This window comes from Anolis carolinensis, unplaced genomic scaffold (assembly GCF_035594765.1).
Source record: "Anolis carolinensis isolate JA03-04 unplaced genomic scaffold, rAnoCar3.1.pri scaffold_21, whole genome shotgun sequence".
NCBI lineage: Eukaryota > Metazoa > Chordata > Lepidosauria > Squamata > Dactyloidae > Anolis > Anolis carolinensis.
Window position 1 is genome coordinate 1511122 of NW_026943831.1, and position 27147 is coordinate 1538268.

Here is a 27147-nt window from a genome sequence, read left to right on the forward strand (position 1 = left end):
TTCTTAGCTGCTATCCTCGCACTCCTGCGCGAAGCTGAATCCAAACTTCTCTGTTGTTTACAAAACTCCCGGCGCAAGAACACGGGAGAAGTAGGCTCTGGGGTTGTTTGACATACTTCTGGGGCACAACTTTCTTGCAGGTGCAAGGTTTCCAGATCTGCCTGGGAAGGATCTGGCTGAGAGGAATCCAGTTCAGACTGGGAAGGTAAAAAACCCAAGTTTTCATCTTCATCAGGGATTACAATGTCCTGAGCAGGACTACAAGGCCCATGGTTCATCACAGCGTACCACCCCCCTGCTAAGCCAGCTCCACTGGCTGCCGATATGCTACCGAGCCCAATTCAAAGTGCTGGTTTTGACCTACAAAGCCCTAAACGGTTCTGGTCCTGCTTATCTATCCGAACGTATCTCCTCCTATGAGCCCGTTAGAACCTTAAGATCTTCCGGGGAGGCCCTGCTCTCGATCCCACCTGCCTCGCAGGCGCGGCTGGTGGGGACGAGGGACAGGGCCTTCCTTCTCGGTGGTGGCTCCTCCCTCGGCTGTGGAACTCCCTCCCCAGAGATATACGGCAAACCCCATCCCTCCTGGGATTTAGAAGGAAACTAAAAACTTGGCTCTGCGCCCAGGCATTCAGCGAATAAGCTCATGGGCTGATGTAATCGGGCCGCAAATCTGTAATTGTAGCAGTATTGAATGACTGAGGATGGTGCAACATCGCTGCCTTGCAGCGTTTTAATTTTTGTATACTTTTTATCATGTTTTAATTGTTTTGTTTTGTAGTATATTTGTTGCCGGCCCTCGTGGCAGAATCTGCCGCTCTGAGTCCCCTTGGGAAGAAGGGCGGGGTATAAATGCATGTAATAAATAAATAAAATAAATTATTCTGCAGAAATGAGATGCAACGAAATTTCTGCATCAAAGCTGAAAGACAACGGAAGCCGGATCATGATTGATCAAGGTGGTTGCAGGGTTATGTAAAATGGAAGGATTGTTCTTACAGCACATGATTATTATGGACTGTTCAGGGCTAATTCTGTAGCAAAGGCTGCAAGAGTGACTGCAGATTCTAAAATGCAAGACTGTGGTAAAGAGACACGTCATGTGCATATTGAGGCAAAACAGCATGACCACCTGCACCTCACGTCTCTGCTGAGAAGGGAGTGGTTGTGATGGAAGAAAGGAAAGACTTCTGATGGGCAATTGCAAGGGCCACGTGTGCCTGGGACTGAACCGACTCCAGCACAGACACCAAGTGGATGCGTGGAACTGGGACCTCCCAGGGATCATAGAGAGAGAGAGAGAGAGGCATCGCTTTGAAGGTCAGAGAAGCAAGAAGTCGAAAAGCAGGAGCCCCTTCCGGTGGGGAAGGCGGGCGGGCGAGGAAGGAGACCGCCAAAGCTGGATCCGCAAACTGCAAAAAGCTGTTTATTGTTGTGGTCAAAGCAAAGCAGCAAAACACATATCCAATGCAATCACAATGGGTTGCAAGGCTTTGTCACTTTCACAGAAACTGAAAGCACGTTCTCGTTGGTGTTCAAAGGTCAATTAAGCCATTGGTCTAAAATGGATTAAGTCACAGGCATTTCAACTAACACACATTTCCATTGGCTTTCTATAACTCTTAACAGGCAGAAGGAAGGCACACGGGATGCCTCAAACAATGAATCATAGAATCATAGAATCGTAGAGTTGGAAGAGACCTCATGGGCCATCCAGTCCAACCCCATTCTGCCAAGAAGCAGGAAATCGCATTCAAAGCACCCCCGACAGATGGCCATCCAGCCTCTTCTTAAAACCCTCCAAAGAAGGAGCCTCCACCATGGCCCGGGGGAGAGAGTTCCAATGCCGAACAGCCCTTCTCACAGTGAGGAAGTTCTTCCTGATGTTCAGGTGGAATCTCCTTTCCTGTAGTTTGAAGCCATGATGTCCTAGTCTGCAGGGCAGCAGAAAACAAGCTCCCTCCCTCCTCCCTATGACTTCCCTTCACGTATTTGTACATGGCTCTCATCATGTCTCCTCTCAGCCTTCTCTTCTGCAGGCTAAACATGCCCAGCTCTTTAAGCCGCTCCTCATAGGGCTTGTTCTCCAGACCTTTGATCATTTTAGTCGCCCTCCTCTGGACGCTTTCCAGCTTGTCAACATCTCCCTTCAATTGTGGTGCCCAGAATTGGACTCAGTGTGATTCCAGGTGTGGTCTGACCAAGGCAGAATAGAATAAGGGGGAGCAGGACTTCCCTGGATCTAGACGCTATTCCCCTCTTGATGCAGACCAGAATCCCATTGGCTTTTTTAGCTGCCGCATCACATTGTTGGCTCATGTTTAACTTGTTGTCCACGAGGACTCCCAAGGTCTTTTTCGCACACACTGCTGTCAAGCCAGGCATCCCCCATTCTGTATCTTTGATTTCCATTTTTTCTGCCAAAAAATGGCACAACTCTAGTCTATTGTTCTCTAATCATTAAGGCTGTCTTAACAAATCAGTTTTATCCGTTCCTCTGTTGAGATGTTTTTGTCTGTAAGACTGCTGGTAAGGTCTTTAGAAGTGTTGTTTAGTGTTCAAAAAACACATACAGTAGAGTCTCACTTATCCAACACTCGCTTATCTATCGTTCTGGATTATCCAACGCATTTTTGTCGTCAATGCTTTCAATACATCTTGATATTTTGGTGCTAAATTTGTAAATACAGTAATTACTACGTAGCATTACTGCATATTGAACTATTTTTTTCTGTCAAATGTATTGTATAACATGATGTTTTGGTGCTTAATTTGTAAAATCATAACCTAATTTGGTGTTTAATAGGCTTCTCCTTAATTACTAAAATTACTAAACAGAGGAGGCTTGAGAAGGTTGCCTGTTTCCAACAGCGCAGGGTGACAGGAACAAGGCCAGAGTCCAGAATTTGAAACCGAGGCAGCAGAGCCAAGATCCAGGACAACAGTACGAAGGAATGCCGTTATCTGCTCCCAAAGAGCTAATCTTTACCATAATATCTCCGCTGCTCCTATTTCAGCAAGCCTTCACAGATCATCCGAGAAGTCTGGGATACTTTTCTTGAGGAGGAAGAGGTCAAATTAACCCCTTCAAAAAAGGCTGCAATAGCGAGAAGAGTCCTCCTCTGTGGGAGACCTGCCCGCACCAGCAATCAATCCACACAGACGGCTGTCCATGAAAGAAAGAGAACAAGGTGGTGGCCTTCCTTTGTGCTTTCATTCTCCCATTCTTTGCCTGCCTATGGAGGGATGGGACTCTTGTTTGGGGGATTTTTTAAATAGGGTTAGGGTCTCTTCCTCTAACCGTGTGTGGATCCTTTGATGGGAACGCAGATTTCCCCTCTGAATGAAGCCCTTTCCACATTCCATACATTGATACGGCTTCTCCCCTGTGTGGATCATTTGATGGGAACGCAGCGGTCCACTTTGACTGAAGCCCTTTCCACAAAACATGCATTTATACGGCTGCTCTGCTGCGTGGGTCCTTTGATGGGAACGCAGATATCCACTTTTACTGAAGCTCTTTCCACATTCTGTGCATTGATACGGCTTCTCCCCTGTGTGGATCCTTTCATGGGTACGCAGATCTCCACTCCGACTGAAGCTCTTTCCACATTCCATGCATTGATATGGCTTCTCCCCTGTGTGCGTCCTTTGATGGATACGGAAATCTCTACTCCAAATGAAGCTCTTTCCACATTCCATGCATTGATATGGCTTCTCCCCTGTGTGGGTCCTTTGATGGGAATACAGGGTTCCACTGTGACTGAAGCTCTTTCCACATTCTTTGCATTTATGTGGCTTCTCCCCTGTGTGGGTCCTTTGATGGAGGCTCAGCTGTCCACTCAAACTGAAGCTCTTTCCACATACTTTGCATTTATGTGGCTTCTCCCCTGTGTGGGTCCTTTGATGGAGGCTCAGCTGTCCACTCAAACTGAAGCTCTTTCCACATTCCATGCACTGGTATGGCTTCTCCCCTGTGTGGATGCTTTGATGGTAACACAGACCTCCACTCTGACTGAAGCTCTTTCCACATTCCATGCATTGATATGGCTTCTCCCCTGTGTGGGACATTTGATGGGCACGCAGCTGTCCACTCCTACTGAAGCTCTTTCCACATTCTGTGCATTGATACGGCTTCTCTCCTGTGTGGGTCCTTTGATGGGAACGCAGATGGTCACTCCGACTGAAGCTCTTTCCACATTCCATGCATGTATATGGCTTCTCCCCTGTGTGGGTCCTTTGATGGGAACACAGCTGTCCACTCTCACAGAAGCTCTTTCCACAGTCCGTGCATGTATATGGCTTCTCTCCTGTGTGGGTCCTTTGATGGGAACTCCACTGTGCACTCTGACTGAAGCTCTTTCCACATTCCAGACATGTATATGGCTTCTCTCCTGCGTGAGTTTCCTGATGTTTAGTAAGAGAACTTCTATGCATGAAACATTTCCCACAGTCCATACACTTATGCAGCTTCTCCTCTGTATGCGATGTGGATGTGGAACAGGGATGAAGATTTTCCATTCTTTTTGATTTCTGATTCAAATATTATGCCAGAAGGTTACAGATATGAACAACACAAGATTTCCTCTTCTTGGTTTTTGTATTGCCGTAGCCTTCTGGTCTCGTCCCCAAGCCCCTCTTTTAACAGCACAATCTTCCCTTTCCTTCAAGTATATCGCTTGAAATATGCCTTTCTCCTACTTATTCCTTGTTTGTGCCAGTGCAGTGACCCTTCATTTCAGTCCTAAGACATCCTAGGGCAAAGCTCTCACAGGATCTTCTTCATAAGGTTCATTCAGAGGTACCTGCCAGACAAAGGAGACGAAAACCAGACTTATTAATCTATCCCTTCCTCTCTCAATATTCAAGACGGCCGCCCTCTCCATATTTCCTCTCCCAATACTTAAGATAGCTGCCTTTTCCTGATATCCAAGATGGTGACTTCTTCATGTCTCATTCTCCCAATATCCAAGATGGCAGACTACTTAATGAATCACAATATTCAAGGGGGCTGACTTCTCAATGAATTCCTGGAGGGCCGTTCCCAGTTGGTGAAGCTGGGGGACACCTGCTCGGACCCCTGGCCATTGACCTGTGGGGTCCCGCAAGGTTCCATTCTGTCTCCCATGCTTTTTAACATCTACATGAAACCGCTGGGAGAGGTCATCCGGAGTTTTGGAGTGCGGTGCCATCTCTACGCAGATGACACCCAACTCTACTACTCTTTTCCACCAAACTCCAAGGAAGCCCCCCAGATACTGGACCAGTGCTTGGTGGCTGTGATGGGCTGGATGAGGGTGAATAAGCTGAAGCTTAATCCCGTCAAGACAGAGGTCCTCCAGGTCAGTTGTAAGTCTGATTGGGGTATTGGGTGGCAACCTGTGCTTGATGGGGTCGCACTCCCCCTGAAGGCGCAGGTCCATTGCAGCTTGGGGGTCCTCCTGGACTCGGGGCTGACACTTGAGGCTCAGGTGTTGGCGGTGGCCGGGAGGGCCTTTGCACAACTGAAACTTGTGCGCCAGCTGCGACCGTACCTCGAGAAGTCTGACTTGGCCATGGTGGTCCACGCACTAGTTACCTCTAGATTGGATTATTGCAATGCACTCTACGTGGGGCTGCCTTTGAAGACGGCCCGGAAACTTCAATTAGTTCAACGCTCAGCAGCCTTGGTTTTGACGGGAGCCCAATACAGAGAGCGGTCAACACTCCTATTTAAGGAGCTCCACTGGCTGCTGTTTATTTACCGGACCCAATTCAAAGTGCAGGTGATTACCTATAAAGCTCTGAACGGTTTGGGACCCATCTACCTTCGGGATCGTCTCTCCCCCTACGAACCTGTACGGTCTCTTCGGTCATCGGGGGAGGCCCTCCTCTCGCTTCCGCCAGTGTCACAAGCGCGGTTGGTGGGGACGAGAGAGAGAGGGCCTTCTCTGTGGTGGCCCCCATCCCGGCTCTGGAACTCGTTGCCTAGGGAGATCAGGCAAGCCCCCACCTTGTTGGCGTTTCGGAAGAGCCTGAAAACCTGGCTTTTCACCCAAGTCTTTGGCTAAGACCGCCCATCCCCATCATAATTACAATTATACTCCTCAACCTTTTGTACTAGTCGCTCTTTTCCTGATTAATTCAGAGCTCCTCTCTACCCAATGTGATCTTAAATGAATCTATTGCACCTTATCTATTTAAAATTTGTAACTCATAATGTGCACCTTGCTTATCCGCTATTGCAACCTCATTGTTTTTAATTCGATGTTTTAATACCGCATTGTGTTTTTTCGGCTGCTGTGTATATATTATTGGTTATTATTATTGTTCTTTGATGTTTCATATTTTATTTTATCATTGTTTTGTATCTGATTTTGCTGTAAGCCGCCCCAAGTCCCCTTCGAGGGAGATGGAGGTGGGATATAAATAAACTTATTATTATTATTATTATTATTATTATTATTACTGTATATTAATATCCACATTAGTCGACTTATTAATGTATTCCTCCCTCTCAATATGTAAGATGGCCAGCCTCTCAATATATTCCTCCTGCCAATATCCAAGATGGCTGACTTCTTAACGAATCCCTTCTCCCAATATCCAAGATGGCTGCTTTCTCAATGTAATAATAATAATAATAATAATAATAATAATAATAATAATAATAATAATAGTAATCAACTCTATTTATACCCCACCACCGTCTCCCATAGGAACCCGAGGTGGCTTACATAATAGCACACACTGGTGCCTTACAACATATAAAGTGCAATACATCAACATTAAAATTAATATCAAGTTTACATAAAATCAAACATACATAATTTACATAAGCAAATAAAACCAGTAGAATACGGCTATAGCCATTGATTAAAAGGTCCATACAATCATTTTAGCATCCCAGCTGTGTGTTAGTGTGTTCTGTTGTCAGAGTGAAATGTTCTATCAAGTTATGCTGTTTGGTGTTTGCAACTGTGTGTTTCCGGCAGAGCATCCCAGCAGTGCATGGATTAAGCACAAGCCAGCTTGATTGACCTCCCACAGAACCAATGGGTCAGGCCTTCTGTTTGAACCGTCTGACCGGAACTTTCATCATGAACTGAGGAATGCAGGAGGTGCCAGCTGGTACAGATAACAGCCGAGGGGAGCGGAGAAGAAGTGCCATGTGTCCGGAGAGGTATGGCTTTCAGTAATTGTAAATAACTTGTAAAATAAAGTAATTAGACCTGCTGGGATCAGCAGTAAAACAACGACTGAGCTGTCGTTTTGTTGGTGCCACTTTTGCTGCTGTGGCGCAGGCTGTTGAGCAACCAGCTGCAACAAATCACTCTGACCAAGAGGTCATGAGTTCGAGGCCCGGTGTTTGTCTTGTCTTTGTTCTATGTTAAGGAATTGAATGTTTGCCTTATATGTGTAACTAGCTGTGCCCGGCCACGCGTTGCTGTGGCGAAGAATGGTGGTCTGGGAAATAAAGTATTGAGGAATTGGTGGTAGTTAAGGTAAAGGGTAAACGTTTTCCTCTGACATTAAGCCCAGTCATGTATGATTCTGGGGGTTGGTGCTCATCTCCATTTCTAAGCCGAAGAGCCGTTGTTGTCCGTAGACTCCTCCAAGGTCATGTGGGATGACTGCATGGAGCGGCGTTACCTTCCCACCGGAGCAGTACCTATTGATGCACTCACATTTACATGTTTTTGAACTTCTGGGTTGGCAGAAGCTGGGGCTAACAGTGGGGGCTCTGTCAGTTCCCCCAATTCAAACCTGCGGCCTTTCGGTCCAGAAGTTCAGCAGCTCAGCGCTTTAACATGCTGTGCCATCAGGGGGCATTATTTCCTAAAGGTTGTGAATATGCAATATTTCTGATTGTTTTTTTTTTGTCTGTTGGAGGCAAGTATGAATGCTGCAATTAGGAAAAATGATTAGGATGTAATGGCCTTGCAGATTTAAAGCCTAGCTGTTTCCTCCCTGAGTGATTTGTTTGTTGGGAGGTGTTAGCTGGCCCTGATTGTTTCCTGTCTGGAATTACCTTGTTTTCAGAGTGCTGTTGTTTGCGATATTTTATATGCTTCTACTGTCTGTGGCCCTGAGAAAACAGAGGATTGGCCAGACTTTGATGATGGGAATCCTTTGTTGGGAGGTGTTAGCTGGCCCTGATTGTTTTCTGTGTGGAATTCCCCTATTTTCAGAGTGTTGTTCTTTATTTAGTGTTCTGATTTTAGAGATTGTATTGTTCTGTTTTATTATACCACATTAATTTTTTTATATTCTGATTTTAGTGTTTTTGAATACTTGGAGCCAGATTGTATTCATTTTCACGGTTGACCGCAACACAATAATAATAATAATAATAATAATAATAATAATAGTAAGGATAGTAATGATAGTAATAATAACGACTTTGGTAATACATAGTGTTTCACTGCCTTCTCAGCTTCCTTTCTGGAAGAATCCTTTCTTGGGAGGTGTTAGCTGGCCCTGATTGTTTCCTTTGTGGAATTTCCAATTTCCTTGCTTTATTTACTTTCTTTATTTCTTTATTTCTTTATTACTGTCCTGGTTTTAGAGATTATATTGTTCTGCATTATTCTATCCTAGAAATTATTTCATATCAAAGTAGAATCTCACTTATCCAACATTCGCTTATACAATGTTCTGGATTATCCAGCACAGTCTGCCTTTTCATAATCAATGTTTTTGTAGTCAGTGTTTCAAATTCATTGTGATATTTTACTGGTAAATTTGTAAATACAGTACAGTAGAGTCTCACTTATCCAACATAAGTGGGCTGGCAAAATGTTGGATAACCGAATATGTTGGATAATAAGGAGGCGTTAAGGAAAAGCCTATTAAATATCAAATTAGGTTATGATTTTACAAATGAAACACCAAAACATCATGTTAGACAACAAATTTGGCAGAAAAAGTAGTTCAATACGCAGGAATGCTATGTAGTAATTACTGTATTTATGAATTTAGCACCAAAATATCATGATATATTGAAAACATTGACTACAAAAATGCGTTGGATAATCCAGAACGTTGGATAAGCGAGTGTTGGATAAGTGAGACTCTACTGTAATTACTACATAGCATTACTGCGCATGGAACTACCTTTTCTGTCAAATTTGTTGTATAATATGATGTTTTGGTGCTTAATTTGTATAACGATTACCTAATTTGATGTTTAATCAGCTTTTCCTGAATCCCTTCTTATTATCCAATATATTTACTTATCCTGCCGGCCTGTTTATGTTGGATAAGTGAGAGTCTACTGTATATTTCTAATCTTATATTATCTGCTCAGAACTGGATTACATGAGGCCCTTTCTTCACAGTTGTATAAAATGCACACTGAAGTGGATTATATGGCAGTGTGGAGTCAAGATAATCCAGTGCAAAGCAGATAATATAAGATTATAAATGGGTTATATAGCTGTGTGGAAGGGCCTTGAGTTTACACTGCCATATAATCCAGTGCAAATTAGATAATCTGTGGAAGAAGTCTAAGTGAGGCCTAAATCGGCCTGTCCCCTAACTGAAACCTGGCTGTCCCTTGGTTGCTAGGCAACGAAGTGGGCAGAGATTAGCCCTCTAAACTGGCAGCAATTGGATAAAAACAATTATTGCTCTCCCTCTAATTAGGACTTTATTTTTCTTTTCTTTTTGTTGTATCAACCTAGAGGCGTGGATGATGGGTTGTGTTGTCAAATTTCGAGGTTGGGGGGCCTGTAGTTTTGTTGTTTTGTCCACTGCCCTGATGCCATCACTCTATTATATATATAGATGTGATCCGCCCTGAGTCCCCTTCGGAGTGAGAAAGAAGGGCGGAATATAAATACTGTAAATAAATAAATAAATAAGTGGTCCTTTGGGTGAGCAGACGGAGAGAACTGACTCATCAAAACAGTCAGGGTGACGGATGATCGATTTAACTCCCTATCCCAGCATCCCCTGACACTGTGTACCCATCAAAATATGGATAGAAAATGCTACAGTAATTGGGAATCAGTCTGGCTATTATCCTAAACGTTATGAAAGACCTGCTGAAAAAGCCAAGCTTCTAGCTCTTTCTGAGAGTGCTGTAGTGTGGGGGCTTGCCTGAGTTCCCTGGGGAGGGTGTTCCAGCGATGGGGGCCACCATCCGGGATTCTGGCCTGCATCAGTAGGGGAATAGCGTCTAGATCCAGGGAAGTCCTGCTCCCCCTCTATTCTGCCTTGGTCAGACCACAACTGGAATACTGTGTCCAATTTTGGGCACCACAGTTGAAGGGAGATGTTGACAAGCTGGAAAGCGTCCAGAGGAGGGCGACTAAAATGATTAAGGGTCTGGAGAACAAGCCCTATGAGGAGCGGCTTAAAGAGCTTGGCATGTTTAGCCTGCAGAAGAGAAGGCTGAGAGGAGACATGATAGCCATGTACAAATACGTGAAGGGAAGTCATAGGGAGGAGGGAACAAGCTTGTTTTCTGCTGCCCTGCAGACTAGGACACAAGGAAACAAGGGCTTCAAACTACAGGAAAGGAAGGAGATTCCACCTGAACATCAGGAAGAACTTCCTCACTGTGAGAAGGGCTGTTCGACAGTGGAACTCTCTCCCCGGGGCCGTGGTGGAGGCTCCTTCCTTGGAGGCTTTTAAGCAGAGGCTGGATGGCCATCTGTCGGGGGTGCTTTGAATGCGATTTCCTGCTTCTTGGCAGGGGGTTGGACTGGATGGCCCATGAGGTCTCTTCCAACTCTACTATTCTATGATTCTATGATTCTACCACCGAGGAGGCCCTCTCCCCCGTCTCCACCAACCGCACTTCAGATGGAGGCGGGACCGAGAAGGGCCTCCCCGGCAGATCTTAGAGCCCTCACCATTTCATAGGGGGAGATGCGGTCACAAAGATAGGCTGGATCCAAATCGTGTAGGTCTTTGTAGGTAATAATAACCTGTGCTTTCAATAGGGAACGTAAACTTATCAGCAGCCAGTGAAGCTGCTTCAATTGGGGCGTGATGTTCTCCCTTATAGCTGGCCCCGGTTAGTAACCTGGCTGACAAACTCTGCACCAATTGCAGTTTACAAGCTGTCTTCAAAGGCAGCTCCACGTAGAGTGCACTGCAGTAATCCATCCTGGATGTAAGTAAAGCATGGACCAAGTCACGTTTTTCAATGCTGAGTCCAGGAGGACCGCTAGGCTGCAGACTTGGGTCCTCAGGGGGAGTGTAGCCCCTTTGAGCACAGGATGCCACCCTACTCCCTGGTCGGCCTCACAACTGACCGCTAGGGCCTCTGTCTTGTCAGGGTGTGGCTTCAACTTATTAGCCCTCATCCAGTCCATCACAGCAGCCAGGCTCTGGTCCAGGATCCGGTGAGCTCACTTGGATTTAGGTGTGTTTTAGGTGTGAGCTCACTTGGTAACTCCCAAGGTGGGGGATTGGGGGAAGGAAAGAGTGGTTTTTTAAAGGAGCCTGGAGTATGGCACAGCACAAACATGATTCTTGCCCATACCTAAATGCTAGCGCCAACTCCACGATGGACCATCTAGAGGGAGGGTGGTCTTCCATTATCCAAGGAGCCCCCATAGAAGTAACTCAGAGGAGGGGGAAATATGGGAAACAGAAGCCTAAATTAATTCGGCCTAGGGAAAGGAAGAGAGTTTATTTATTTATTTATTTCCATTATTTATATGCCGCCCTTCTCACCCGAAGGGACTCAGGGCGGCTCACAATCTGGCAATTTCAATGCCGGTATACAGTAGAAAAATAAAACATAGCAATTAAAACAATCAATTTAAAACACTCCAATAAATACATTGAAAACAGTATAATAAAATATTTAATCCATTCGTCCACATAAACCTTGCACGTAAACCTTAGTCCGGACCGAGTTAAAGCCATCATAATGCATTCATTAAACGCTTGTTCGCAGAGCCAGGTCTTTACCTTTTTTCTGAAACTCAGAAGGGATGGAGCCTGCCGGATGTCACTGGGGAGGGAGTTCCACAGCCGAGGAGCCACCACCGAGAAGGCCCTGTCCCTCGTTCCCACCAGCCGCACTTGTGAGGCAGGTGGGACCGAGAGCAGGGCCTCCTCAGACGATCTTAAAGTTCTCATGGGCTCATAGGAGGAGATACGTTCGGATAGGTAAGAGTTCTTGTAGTTTTAAAGCGGCCTCCAGACATGATAAACTTGGGTACCCAGGTTGGCGGTCCCTCCGGACTAAAGGTGGTGCTGTTGAACGCCAGGTCTGTAAATGGAAAATCGGCGATTATCCAGGACCTCATCCTGTATGAGCGGGCAGACCTGGCTTGTATAACGGAGACCTGGCTGGACGAGGCTGGGGAGGGGGGCAACTTCATCCAGCTTTGTCCGCCAGGTTATGCCGTGCAGCACCAATCAAGATCTGGAGGGCGGGGAGGCGGCGTCACAGTGGTCTATAAGGATTCCATCCCCTTGACCAGGGGCCCCATCCCGTAGTCAACCTTGGCTGAATGTGTCCACTGAGGGTAGGTGACCAAGACAGATTAGGGATTCTGTTAGAATTCAGACCACCCCACTGTACTAGTCTCCCTGAGCAAGCGGGGGTGGTCTTGGGCCTGGCGGTGGAGTACAGTAGAGTCTCATCCAATATAAACGGGCCGGCAGAACGTTGGATAAGCAAATATGTTGGATAATAAGGAGGGATTAAGGGAAAGCCTATTAAACATCAAGTTAGGTTATGATTATACAAATTAAGCACCAACACATCATGTTATACAACAAATTTGACAAAGTAATTCAATATGCAGTAATGCTATGTAATAATTACTGAATTAATGAATTTAGCACCAAAATATCACAATTTATTGAAAACATCGACTACAAAAATGCGTTGGATAATCCAGAATGTTGGATAAGTGAGACTCTACTGTACCAACGGCTTATTGTACTGGGGGACTTCAATGTCCATGCTGAGACCATCCTTACTGGAGCGGCTCAGGACTTCATGGCCCCCATAGCAACCATGTAGAGTCACTGTTCAATGCCACTGTTTAAGGAGCTCCACTGGCTACCGTTTATTTTCCGAGCCCAATTCAAGGTGCAGGTTCTTACCTACAAAGCCCTAAACGGTCTGGGACCCACCTACCTTCGAGACCGCATCTCCCCCTATGAACCCGCACGATCCCTTCACTCGTCGGGGGAGGCCCTCCTCTCGCTTCCACCACCCTCGCAGTCGCGGTCGGTGAGGACCAGGGAGAGGGCCTTCTCCATCATGGCCCCCATCCGGGCTCTGGAACCCGCTCCCCAGGGAGAACAGGCAGGCCCCCACCCTCCTCTCCTTTCGGAGGAGCCTGAAAACCTGGCTCTTCCAGAAGGCCTTTGATGAGTGATCCCTGCAGGATCGACCTGTTTGCCTACTTAGCAATAGACCCTCAGGTATGCCTTCTCAGTATTATACTTAGCACTTTAATGACTACGCCAGCTGGGTAATTACCCCTCCCTGATGACTTCGACACATTTTGCATCTTGGCCCAGATCCGTGAATTCAACTCATGATTTTAACATTTTATTTTGTATGTTGACCTTTTATGACTGTTTTTATCAATGTTGATGTTTTATTGTTGATTGATTTGCTTTATTGTTTTGCTTTTGTTTTTATACTGTTGTGTTCGGGCATGGCCCCATGTAAGCCGCCCCGAGTCCCTTCGGGGAGATGGGGCAGGGTATAATAATAAAGTTATTATTATTATTAGTATTAGTATTAAATATTTTAAATATAAGAATGTAATATAATATTAAAATATTGTAATGTATTAAAATATAAAATATTTAAATATAAGAATATAATATTAAAATATTATATTATATTTAAATATTTAAAAATGTCCAGACAACGACTGATCTGGACCACACCCGGGACGCAGACCCAAAATGGCCAACTTTGAATACTGGCAGGGTTTGGGGAGGACTGAACCAGGATTCTGGGAATTGTAGTTCACCCACTCCAAACTGAGAATACCAAAGATTCAAATACAAATAATGCCTTCTTCAAATAACCCGGGTACCGCCAGGTCCCCAAGCTAGTATGGGATAATACGAAAAACACCATTATGGTTATTCCCATTGGAAGCAGGGCAAAGAAAGGTCCTGGGGTGGAATGATTGGCCTAAATAAAAAGAAATTTTAAAAAAAGAAGGAAGCAAGATGATAAGGAAGTCACAACAGGAATTAAATATAATAAACCAAAGGATCTTGTGGTACTAATACTGGCAAATGAAAGAAAGATATAAAAAAGATAAAAAATTAGGATTCACAGAAGAAATCAACTTTTGGGATGATATAATGAAATCTGAGAAGAAAATGACATCAAAAATCTATAAAAAGTTATTAGAATGGGATATCGCAGGGAGGGAAGAAAAAAACTAAATGAAAAGGTGGAAAGAAAATATCCGAAGAACCATCAGGAAATAAGAATGGGAAAAAATTTGGAGAAAGAAATTAAGGTACACATACACCACAGAACTGAAAGAGAATTGTTTAAAAACAGCATATAGATGGTATATGACTCCTAAGAAGCTTGGAAAATGTTAAAACAACACAAAGACAGGTTGCTGGAAATGCAAAGAAAAAGATGGAACATACTTCCACTTATGGTGGTCATGTGACAGAGCGAAGAAATTTTGGAAAAAAATACAGAGTGAGATTCAGAAAATCTTAGAAATACAAATACCATGGAGACCAGAAACCTTCTTACTAGGAATACATGAGATGAAGATAGAAAAAAACACAGATAAATTATTATTTCTAATGACTACGGCTGCAAGAATATGTTATGCAAGAGTATGGAAAATAAGATGAAATACCGGAAGAAGATACATGGATAACAAAAATACTAGAGATCAGAAATATGGACAGAGTTACTTTCCTCATGTCAAAGAATAAGGGAATGAAAATGAAAGAAACAGACTGGAAACAAGTAACTGAATATCTCAAACAAAAGAACAAAAAGATCTTGACCTGAAAAGAAGAAGACGCAAAGAAAAGTCCGAAGAAGGAAGGGAGGGAGGGAGAAAAAGAACATTTAAAAAGTAAGAAAAGAGTAAGAACTCAAGATACCAGGAAGTCAAAAACAAAATATATTTTTTTCTCTTTTATTTCTATCATTACTCTCCCTTTCCTACTTTTCTTTTCTTTTTAACTTAACAGAGTAGAAAATTGAATCACAAGTGTCCAATATTAAATAGCATTTACAAAGTTTCCATTGTACTAAAGGGTAAACAGATGACTCTAAATACTAGATATTCATAAAAGTGTTGACAGAAATATTTGCAAAAATAATCATAAGAATATTGACAAAAGCAATCCTTAAGCAGTCTCTGTTACTACAGGGGGTCGGTCCACACTAAGCAGGGATAACTGTACACAAAGCAGAAGGGGTGGCCTCGTGGTCCGAGGATCTCCCCATATCAAGGGTGAGGCTTATTAAACAATAACAAGGTGAGCCAAAACCGTATTTCCTTGGAAAAGGAATGCTGTGATCACTAAACGTCAGCATGGAGTTCTCAAAAACAAGCCATGCCAGACCCACCGTATCAATTTTTTCGACAGTTACAAGCTTGGTAGATGCAGGGAATGCTTTGGGTGGAACATGTCTTGATTCCATGGCCTTCTTGGAAGTAAACTAGTACAACATGGGCTAAGCAAGGCTACTCTTAGGTGGACCTGGAATTGGTTAAGGGACCAAACTCAAAGGGTCTTCTCCCCAATGGTTCCTCTTCTTCATCCTGGGAAGAAGCGACTAGTGGAGTGCCATCAGCAGGGTTCGGTCCTGGGCCCAGTTCTGCTCCACGTCTTCAATTAGTGCCTTGGATGAAGGTTTAGAGGGCCTGCTTCTTATCAAGTGTGCTGGTGGGACCAAATTGGGAGGGAGAGCGAATACTCCAGAGGACAGGGTCAGGGTGCAAAGTGACCTCTACAAGTTAGAGAGCTGAGTGGCCAAAAATAACAAAACGAATTTCAACAAGGCCAAATGTAAGAGTGTAAGATACCCTCGAGCAGAAAAAAAGAAATGCAAAGGTACAGGATGACAGACTTCACATGTGGAAAAGATCTTGGAGCCTTTGTGGACAACAAGCTGAACATGATCAAAGGCTGGGGTTAGGCGTGAATCAGGGAACACGAAAGGCATGGCAGGCTCACGCAGCCAGAGGAGAGCGCCTGGTGAACCAACCTGGACGCAGCAGGTTATTATTTGAGAACACAGAAATGCCGGACCACTCTCACAACCACCACATCAGGCTACAAGAAGCACATGGACCATTTCAACAGAAAGGAGGAATCCATGAACATGAACAACATCTGGCCTCAGTATTAAAAAACTCTAGAATCAGGACAGTAAATAAAGAACAACACTCAAAACCAGGGGAATTCCAGGCAGGAAACAATCAGGTTCTAGATAAACACAGATGTCTATTCTAAACAATGTAACAAGATGTATAAAGCACAATAATGCTTCAAAAAATATGATGTACACAATATGTATATTAGAGCATCATATACATTTCCCTGTCTAATATACATATAAATGCTCTAATATACATTTCTATACCTGTATTTAACTCAGTGGAGTCCCGAGGAAATCCTTCCAGAACTGCAGAGACACTGAGTTGGCTTTACTCTAATCCATGTTTACGCCTATTGAGTCCATAGGAAATCCTTCTAGGACTGCAGAGACTTATATCTTCATGTCTGATTTATAATATTTAGTAAGATACTTTTGCATTGTTTATCCTATATGATACCATAGGACTGGGCATTGATTTAGTGAATGTAAAATGTATATGATGCTTTAATATACATATGGTGGACATTGTATTTTTTGAACCATTATTGTGCTTTATACATCTTGTTACATTAGGAAACAATAATACTAATACTACTAATAATAATCTTTATTTATACCCCGCCACCATCTCCCCAACGGGAACTCGGGGCGGCTTACATGGGGCCATGCCCAGAGCAATACAAAATAACAAAATATAATAGAACAGCAAATCATAGCACATTAAACAACACAATAAAAGAAAATATACACTACATTAAACAAGATCAAAAGAACAATAAAACCAAGGGCGGGCCACATGAACACTAGGTTAAAACTCGGGGTGAGAAAGGAAGTAGGAGTAAAAACCACAGAGTAAAAACAATCAAGGCCAGACGACACCTCTCAACAAAGGATCCCCCTCAGGCAGGAAGCAGCCAGACTTTGAAGCTGCAAGGCCATTCAATAATAACCAGGTGATTAATAGCAACATTCCCACTTGCCTCAGGCAGACAAGCGCTCTTTCTTTCTCCCGCTCTGGACATCATTCCACAGAGATATAGATACAGTAGAGTCTCACTTATCCAAGCTAAACGGGCCGGCAGAAGCTTGGATAAGCGAATATCTTGGATAATAAGGAGGCATTAAGGAAAACCCTATTAAACATCAAATTAGGTTATGATTTTACAAATTAAGCACCAAAACATGTTTTACAACAAATTTGACAGAAAAAGCAGTTCAATACGCAGTAATGTTATGTAGTAATTATTGTGTTTACAAATTTAGCACCAAAATATCGCGATATACTGTATTGAAAACATTGACTACAAAAATGGCTTAGATAATCCAGAAACTTGGATGAGCGAGGCTTGGATAAGTGAGACTCTACTGTATATATAAACCCCACTGGCCTCGTTTGCAACAGCCCTCCCCACTTCCGAGGAGGCCTGCCACAGGTGTGGGCGAAACGTCAGAAGAGAATGCTTCTGGGACATGATGGCCTGGCAGCACGGAAAACTCGCAGCAGCAACCCAGTTTTCCAAAAGATTTGTTATTTATCATTATCTTATGAGAGGATGTGTCATCACTATGATATTTCATGCTGGCATTATTGTGTGGCCTTTGTTATTGTCGTTCATTACTTTATTATTACATTATTATTACGTCATATAGATAGATGAGGCACGAGTAAACTTAGGCCTTCCCTCGGGCGTTTTGGACTACAACTCCCAGCATTCCCGGCCTCAAGCCTTTTCCTTTTCCCCCTCAGCCGCTTAAGCTGAGGGGGAAAAGGTTTGAGGCCGGGAATGCTGGGAGTTGTAGTCCAAAACGCCGGAGGGAAGGCCCAAGGCCGCCTTACCTGCCGCTTCCCGCTCTCCTCAGCTCTCCGCCGCCATTGAGGAACCGCTCGGAAGTGAGGAACCGCCCGTCTAGGAAGCAGAAGCCTTCCGCTCTCGTTGGACTTCCGCCCGGCCCCAAGATGGCGCCCGAAGGCGGGAGGCGTGGCTTCTGCCCTTTCTCCTTCCCTCGCTCCCTCCTGGCGCCCCGCCCTCAGAGAAGAAAATAATGTATATCTATATATATAAAGGAGTGACGGCATCACGGCAATTCACAAAACAACAAAACTACAGGCCCCCCAACCTCAAAATTTGACAACACAACCCATCATCCACGCCTCAAGGTTGATACAACAAAAAGAAAAAAATAAAGTCCTAATTAGAGGGAGAGCAATAATTTTTTTATCCAATTGCTGCCAGTTTAGAGGGCTAATCTCTGCCCACTTGGTTGCCTAGCAACCAGCCAAGGGACAGCCAGGCTTCAGTTAGGGGACAGGCAGATTTAGGCCTCACTTAGGCTTCTTCCACAGATTATCTGATTTTAACTGGATTATATGGCAGTGTAGACTCAAGGCCCTTCCACACAGCTCTATAACCCATTTATAATCTTACATTATCTGCTTTGCACTGGATTATCTTGACTCCACACTGCCATATAATCCACTTCAGTGTGCATTTTATACAGCTGTGAAGAAAGGGCCTCATATAATCCAGTTCTGAGCAGATAATATAAGATTATCAATATACAGTAGAGTCTCACTTATCCAACATAAACAGGCCGGCAGGATAAGTGAATATGTTGGATAATAAGAAGGGATTCAGGAAAAGCCGATTAAACATCAAATTAGGTAATCGTTATACAAATTAAGCACCAAAACATCATGTTATACAACAAATTTGACAGAAAAAGTAGTTCCATGCGCAGTAATGCTATGTAGTATTTACAGTAGAGTCTCACTTATCCAACGTTCTGGATTATCCAACGCATTTTTGTAGTCAATGCTTTCAATATATCGTGATATTTTGGTGCTAAATTCATAAATCCAGTAATTTCTACATAGAATTACTGTGTATTGAACTACTTTTTCTTCCAAATTTGTTGTCTAACATGATGTTTTGGTCCTTAATTTGTGAAATCATAACTTAATTTGATGTTTAATAGGCTTATCCTTAATCCCTCCTTGTTATCCATCATATTCGCTTATCCAACATTCTGCCAGCCCGTTTATGTTGGATAAGTGAGACTCTACTGTATTGTATTTACAAATTTACCACTAAAATATCACAATGAATTTAAAACACTGACTACAAAAACATTGATTATGAAAAGGCAGACTGCGTTGGATAATCCAGAACATTGTATAAGCGAATGTTGGATAAGTGAGATTCTTCTTTAATATGAAATAATTACTGGGATAGAATAATGCAGAACAATATAATCTCTAAAACCAGGACAGTGAATAAACAGGGGAATTCCACACAGGAAACAATCAGGGCCAGCTAACACATCCCAACAAAGTATTCCCATCATCAAAGTCTGGCAAATCCTCTGTTTTCTCAGGGCCACAGACAGTAGAAGCACATAAAATATCGCAAACAACACCACTCTGAAAACAAGGGAATTCCAGACAGGAAACAATCAGGGCCAGCTAACACCTCCCCACAAAAAATTCACTCAGGGAGGAAACAGCCAGGCTTTAAAGCTGCAAGGCCATTACATCCTAATCATTTTTCCTAATTGCAGCATTCATACTTGCCTCCAACAAACAAAAAAAACCAATCAGAAATATTATATATTCACAACCTTTAGGAAATAATATCCCCTGATGGCGCAGCGTGTTAAAGCGCTGAGCTGCTGAACTTCTGGACTGAAAGGCCGCAGGTTTGAATTGGGGGACCAGAGTGAGCCTTTACTGTTAGCCCCAGCTTCTGCCAACCCAGAAGTTCAAAAACATGCAAATGTGAGTGCATCAATAGGTACTGCTCCGGCGGGAAGGTAACGCCGCTCCATGTAGTCATCCCACATGACCTTGGAGGAGTCTACGGACAACGCCGGCTCTTCGGCTTAGAAATGGAGATGAGCACCAACCTCCAGAGTCAGACACGACTGGACTTAATGTCAGGGGAAAACCTTTACCCTTGACCTTAACTACCACCAATTCCTCAAAACTTTATTTCCCAGACCACCAGACTTCGCCACAGCAACGCGTGGCCGGGCACAGCTAGTATATATATAAAAGAGTGATGGCATCACGGCAATTCACAAAACAACAAAAGTACAGGCCCCCCAACCTCAAAATTTGACAACACAACCCATCATCCATGCCTCAAGGTTGATACAACAAAAAGAAAAGAAAAATAAAGTCCTAATTAGAGGGAGAGCAATAATTGTTTTTATCCAATTGCTGCCAGTTTAGAGGGCTAATCTCTGCCCACTTGGTTGCCTAGCAACCAAGGGACAGCCAGGTTTCAGTTAGGGGACAGGCCGATTTAGGCCTCACTTAGACTTCTTCCACAGATTATCTAATTTGCACTGGATTATATGGCAGTGTAGACTCAAGGCCCTTCCACACAGCTCTATAACCCATTTATAATCTTACATTATCTGCTTTGCACTGGATTATCTTGACTCCACACTGCCATATAATCCACTTCAGTGTGCATTTTATACAGCTGTGAAGAAAGGGCCTCATATAATCCAGTTCTAAGCAGATAATATAAGATTATAAATATACAGTAGAGTCTCACTTATCCAATGTAAACACGCCGGCAGGATAAGTGAATATGTTGGATAATAAGAAGGGATTCAGGAAAAGCCAATTAAACATCAAATTAGGTAATCGTTATACAAATAAAGCACCAAAACATCATATTATACAACAAATTTGACAGAAAAAGTAGTTCCATGCGCATTAATGCTATGTAGTATTTACAGTAGAGTCTCACTTATCCAACACTCGATTATCCAACGTTCTGGATTATCCAACGCATTTTTGTAGTCAATGCTTTCAATATATTGTGATATTTTGGTGCTAAATACATAAATACAGTAATCTGACAGGAATGAATTCTGACAGGACGCTGGCGTTTTGCGGCTCCAGCAAACGGCGCAAAGGAGGCGGAACGGGAAATTAAATGCAAACTTTAAAACAATGAAAATTAAAATTAAATTAGAACATCATTAACGATGAATTCTGACAGGACGCTGGCGTTTTGAGTCTCCAGCAAACGGCGCAAAGGAGGCAGAACGGGAAATTAAATGCAAAATTTAAAACAATGAAAATTAAAATTAAATTAGAACATCATTAACGATGAATTCTGACAGGACGCTGGCGTTTTGCGTCTCCAGCAAACGGCGCAAAGGAGGCGGAACGGGAAATTAAATGCAAACTTTAAAACAATGAAAATTAAAATTAAATTAGAACATCATTAACGATGAATTCTGACAGGACGCTGGCGTTTTGCGTCTCCAGCAAACGGCGCAAAGGAGGCAGAACGGGAAATTAAATGCAAACTTTAAAACAATGAAAATTAAAATTAAATTAGAACATCATTAACGATGAATTCTGACAGGACACTGGCGTTTTGCGTCTCCAGCAAACGGCGCAAAGGAGGCGGAACGGGAAATTAAATGCAAACTTTAAAACAATGAAAATTAAAATTAAATTAGAACATCATTAACGAATTCTGACAGGACGCTGGCGTTTTGCGGCTCAAGCAAACGGCGCAAAGGAGGCGGAACGGGAAATTAAATGCATATAAAGGGCAGAAGTCTATATGCTTCACGGGCACGTTCCAGGACGTTTGCCTGCAGGAAATACAGAAAAGAGAAGAGAACATTAAATCCTGTAACTATTCAAACCCAAGGGTACATATAATAATGGTAAAAAAAATACCAATAGGGACTACTATTATTATTTTTACTACTTATTATTATTACTGTATTTTGCATATTTACCATCCAAATCCCATCCATAACAATAATCACAATAATAATAATGTTATTACCTGCCTCTCCTTGCGGCTCAAGGCAGCGCACAACACCATGAAAACAAAGAGATAAAACACTATTAAAATACAAGATCCCCAGAGTCAATGCTAAATGCAGGTCAGATGACCACTCTCAAGGAAAAACTGACCCGTGCCTGGGCTCGCAGTGACCGTTGGGAGGAAGGGCTTCGGGTCCTCTTAATCATCCAATCCTTTATATCCGGTATACTATCCATCCGGTATACTATCCATGGACAAACTAACATTCTTATTAAAAGAAAATAATGGTAGGTAAAAAAAAGACTGACTGGTCAATTTTTTGAAGTTATTATTTTGTATCAATATAAATATAATATAAATTAATACAATATAATATAAATATAAGGAGCCCCGGTGGCGAAGTGCGTTAAAGCACTGAACTTGCAGACCGAAAGGTCCCAGGTTCAAACCCCAAGAGCGGCCGCTGTTAGCCCCAGCTCCTGCCAACCTAGCAGTTCGAAAACATGCCAGTGTGAGTAGATCGATAGGTACCGCTCCGGCGGGAAGGTAATGGCGCTCCATGCAGCCATGCCAATGGCCACATGACCTTGGAGGAGTCTATGGACAACGCTTCGGCTTAGAAATGGAGATGAGCACCAACCCCCAGAGTCAGACATGACTGGACTTAACATCAGGGGAAAACCTTTACCTTAATATAAATATAATATAACTAACTGTGCCCGGCCACGCGTTGCTGTGGCGAAGTCTGGTGGTCTGGGAAATAAAGTATTGAGGAATTGGTGGTAGTTAAGGTAAAGGGTAAAGGTTTTCCCCTGACATTAAGTCCAGTCGTGTCTGACTCTGGAGGTTGGTGCTCATCTCCATTTCTAAGCCGAAGAGCCGGCGTTGTCCGTAGACTCCTCCAAGGTCATGTGGGATGACTACATGGAGCAGCGTTACCTTCCCGCCGGAGCAGTACCTATTGATGCACTCACATTTGCATGTTTTCGAACTTCTGGGTTGGCAGAAGCTGGAGCTAACAGTGGGGGCTCTCTCCGCTCCCCCAATTCAAACCTGTGGCCTTTCAGTCCAGAAGTTCAGCAGCTCAGCGCTTTAACACGCTGCGCCATCAGGGGATATTATTTCCGAAAGGTTGTGAATATACAATATTTCTGATTGGGTTTTTTTGTTTGTTGGAGGCAAGTTTGAATGCTGCAATTAGGAAAAATGATTAGGATGTAATGGCCTTGCAGCTTTAAAGCCTGGCTGTTTCCTCCCTGAGTGAATTTTTTGTTGGGAGGTGTTAGCTGGCCCTGATTGTTTCCTGTCTGGAATTCCCTTGTTTTCAGAGTGGTGTTGTTTGCGATATTTTATGTGCTTCTACTGTCTGTGGCCCTGAGAAAACAGAGGATGTGCCAGACTTTGATGATGGGAATACTTGGTTGGGAGGTGTTAGCTGGCCCTGATTGTTTCCTGTCTGGAATTCCCCTGTTTATTTCCTGTCCTGGTTTTAGAGATTATATTGTTCTGCATTATTCTATCCCAGTAATTATTTCATATTAAAGTACAATCTCACTTATCCAACATTCGCTTATACAATGTTCTGGATTATCCAACGCAGCCTGCCTTTTCATAATCAATGTTTTTGTAGTCAGTGTTTTAAATTCATTGTGATATTTTAGTGGTAAATTTGTAAATACAGTACATTAGAGTCTCACTTATCCAACATAAACGGGCCGGCAGAACGTTGGATAAGCGAATATGTTGGATAATGAGGAATTAAGGATAACCCTATTATACATCAAATTAAGTTATGATTTTACAAATTAAGCACCAAAACATCATGTTAGACAACAAATTTGACAGAAAAAGTAGTTCAGTACACAGTAATGTTATATAGAAATTACTGTATTTATGAATTTAGCACCAAAATATCACGGTATATTGAAAGCATTGACTACAAAAATGCGTTGGATAATCCAGAACGTTGGATAATCGAGTGTTGGATAAGTGAGACTCTACTGTAAATACTACATAGCATTACTGCGCATGGAACTACTTTTTCTGTCAAATTTGTTGTATAATATGATGTTTTGGTGCTTTATTTGTATAACGATTACCTAATTTGATGTTTAATTGGCTTTTCCTGAATCCCTTCTTATTATCCAACATATTCACTTATCCTGCCGGCCTGTTTACGTTGTATAAGTGAGACTCTACTGTATATTTCTAATCTTATATTATCTGCTTAGAACTGGATTATATGAGGCCCCTTCTTCACAGCTGTATAAAATGCACTGAAGTGGATTATATGGCAGTGTGGAGTCAAGATAATCCAGTGCAAAGCAGATAATATAAGATTATAAATGGGTTATAGAGCTGTGTGGAAGGGCCTTGAGTCTACACTGCCATATAATCCAGTGCAAATTAGATAATCTGTGGAAGAAGCCTCAGTGAGGCTTAAATCTGCCTGTCCCCTAACTGAAACCTGGCTGTCCCTTGGTTGCTAGGCAACCAAGTGGGCAGAGATTAGCCCTCTAAACTGGCAGCAATTGGATAAAAACAATTATTGCTCTCCCTCTAATTAGGACTTTATTTTTCTTTTCTTTTTGTTGTATCAACCTTGAGGCGTGGATGATGGGTTGTGTTGTCAAATTTTGAGGTTGGGGGGCCTGTACTTTTGTTGTTTTGTGAATTGCCGTGATGCCATCACTCTTTTATATATATAGATATCAATATAAAAATTATTATCATTATTATTATTATTATTATTATTATTATTATTATTATTATTATTGAATAGAATAGAATGTGTGTGTGTATATATATATATCACTTATCCAAGCTAAACAGGCCGGCAGAACCTTGGATAAGTGAAAATCTTGGATAATAAGGAGGGAGCAAGCAAAAAGCCCATTAAACATAAAATTACGTTATGATTTTACAAATTAAGCACCATAACATCATGTTTTACAACAAATTGAAAGAAAAAGCAGTTCAATACACAGTAGTGTTATGTAGTACTTGCTGTATTTACGAATTTAGCACCAAAACATGGCAACATTGACTACAAAAACAATGACGACTAAAAGGCAGACTGCCTTGGATAATACAGAACCTTGGATAAGCGAGACTCTACTGTATTTAGTTCAGAATCAACTTGCAATTAAACAGAAGGAAGAAGAACGGAAGTCACAAACATCCCCCCCTTTCCCCCCCTGTCCTCCTGGCCCCCTTTCCCCCCCCCTTCTTCTCTTTTTCCCCTTCCCCCCTTTTCTTTCTTTCTTTCTTCCCTCTTTCTCTTTTTTCTTTCATGCTTATTACTCTTTCCTACTTTCCTATACTCATATTGTTCCCACACGTTTTATGTAAAGCAATGCCTTTTTATTTTTAATTTTAATTTCCTGCTTCTTGGCAGAATGGGGTTGGACTGGATAGCCCATGAGGTCTCTTCGATTCTATGATTCCAATAACAAAAGAAGAGCATGACAGCGTCAATCACAAGGAGGGGGAGGGCTCCTCACCTGGCCACCCTTTCCGTCCCAGGACGAAGGGCCGGCCCGTGGGCTGCTCGCCACAGCGCGGGGGTCTCGGGACTTGAATGCCTTCAGGGGCTTCTCGCCTCCGGCCCACCCTTGGTTCTTGGGACAAGCAACGACCGCCTGGAGAAGGAAGAAAGAAAGAAAGAAAGAAAGAAGACGGTCCACAAGGAAGGCTTTCTGTGTATTTTCTGCGAATTGAAGACCTGGTGGTTTGGGCAGTGCAAAGAATGTATAACGACTGCCACCAGTTTGCAAAGGACTAAGAACGACTAAGGTTCTTTCAGGCGGGGAAATCTTTTTATCCCACCGCTGCCACCAATTTGCGAAGATGCAACCACCAAAGACTCAGAGAGGAGACCTTTTACTTTTTTTCTTTCTTCTTCTTATTCACTTTAGATGGTAATGCAACTTGATTTATAATATATGCGACAGAGGCTTAGATGTTGGATGAACAATAACAAGTTTATTCAGGCACAGAGCTTTGTGGTTACAATGTTGTTTCTCACTTAGAGACACTTTTATTAACAGTTACAATACTAGAATGAAGTGAGTTAAACTCCCTAAAGTGTCACTTCTTTTGCTTAAAGTAGTTAGAACTTCTTCCTCTGCCACTTTTAAACCGCAGTCACCCTGTGATATACGATCACAGATTCTCTGTTCCTTACCAGGACACAGACTACATTAAATAAGTCACCAAACTTATTTTAAACCGACTCAAAATGAACAATTGAGTCTCCTTGATCCCCTCAGCCTAGGATCAGTCTTCCCTGTGCCTCATCAGGGCACAGACTGAATCCCTTTTTTAAACTCTGCACTTCTTCAACAAAAGGCAGTTGGCTCCGCCTACTTCTCCATGGCAACCAGCCTCTGAGTGCTGAGAGGCAATAACTGTAATACTTACCCTTTTAAAACACAAACACACAATTAAACATAACATCTGTAAACCAAAAATTCATACTTCATTACAGGCAGGTTTTTGAGTAGTCACTCTGGTCTACCACTGACCTCTGGACCTGAATATCTATATAAATAAAAGTGTTCTAACCATTTTAGAGGAGAGGTTAACAACAAAACTAAACAACACAGAAACACGAAACTTGACAACACAACCCAGAGTCCTCCCCGCTGGGTTCCGACAACACAACCACAACTCCATAACACATCATCCCTCCAAAAAATCCGAAAACCCCCCAAACACCAACTGCGCCTGTGCGGACTGGGAGAACATTGGGCAAGTGAAAATCTTGGATAATAAGGAGAGCCTATTAAACAAAAAATTACATTATGATTTTACAAATTGAGCACCAAAGCATCATGTTTTACAATAAATTGAAAGAAAAGTCAGTTTAATACACAGTAATGTTATGTAGTAATTACTGTATTTACAAATTTAGCACCAAAACGTTGCAACATTGACTACAAAACAATGACCACTAAAAGGCAGACTGCCTTGGATAATACAGAACATTGGATAAGTGAGACTCTACTGTATTTATTGTATTATCTAATTGTATAGCTTTTTATCTTTATC

General features: G+C 42.7%; 2 protein-coding genes across 4 annotated transcripts in view; both read right to left on the reverse strand.

The window, feature by feature from the left end:
- LOC134292305 (zinc finger protein 850-like) overlaps window positions 1-20771 on the reverse strand; it is an 85265-nt gene extending 64494 nt beyond the window's left edge. The window contains exon 1 of the mRNA XM_062966482.1: window positions 18129-20771. The gene's annotated coding sequence lies outside the window, so the exon portion shown is untranslated. The remainder of the gene's footprint in view (window positions 1-18128) is intronic.
- Window positions 1401-18071, reverse strand: LOC134292311 (zinc finger and SCAN domain-containing protein 2-like). Of its 3 annotated transcripts, XM_062966486.1 has the most exons (3): window positions 11911-18071; window positions 11477-11606; window positions 1401-4805 (listed from the first exon to the last, which is right to left on the reverse strand). In XM_062966486.1, the coding sequence occupies exon 3, from the start codon at window positions 4519-4521 to the stop codon at window positions 3214-3216; it is 1308 nt and encodes a 435-aa protein (XP_062822556.1). In that variant the 5' UTR covers window positions 4522-4805; window positions 11477-11606; window positions 11911-18071; the 3' UTR covers window positions 1401-3213. The 3 variants fall into 3 exon arrangements, with proteins under 3 accessions (XP_062822556.1, XP_062822557.1, XP_062822555.1); XM_062966487.1 differs by lacking the exon at window positions 11477-11606; XM_062966485.1 differs by having other exon boundaries at window positions 11477-18071.
- Window positions 20772-27147: the final 6376 nt, after the last annotated feature.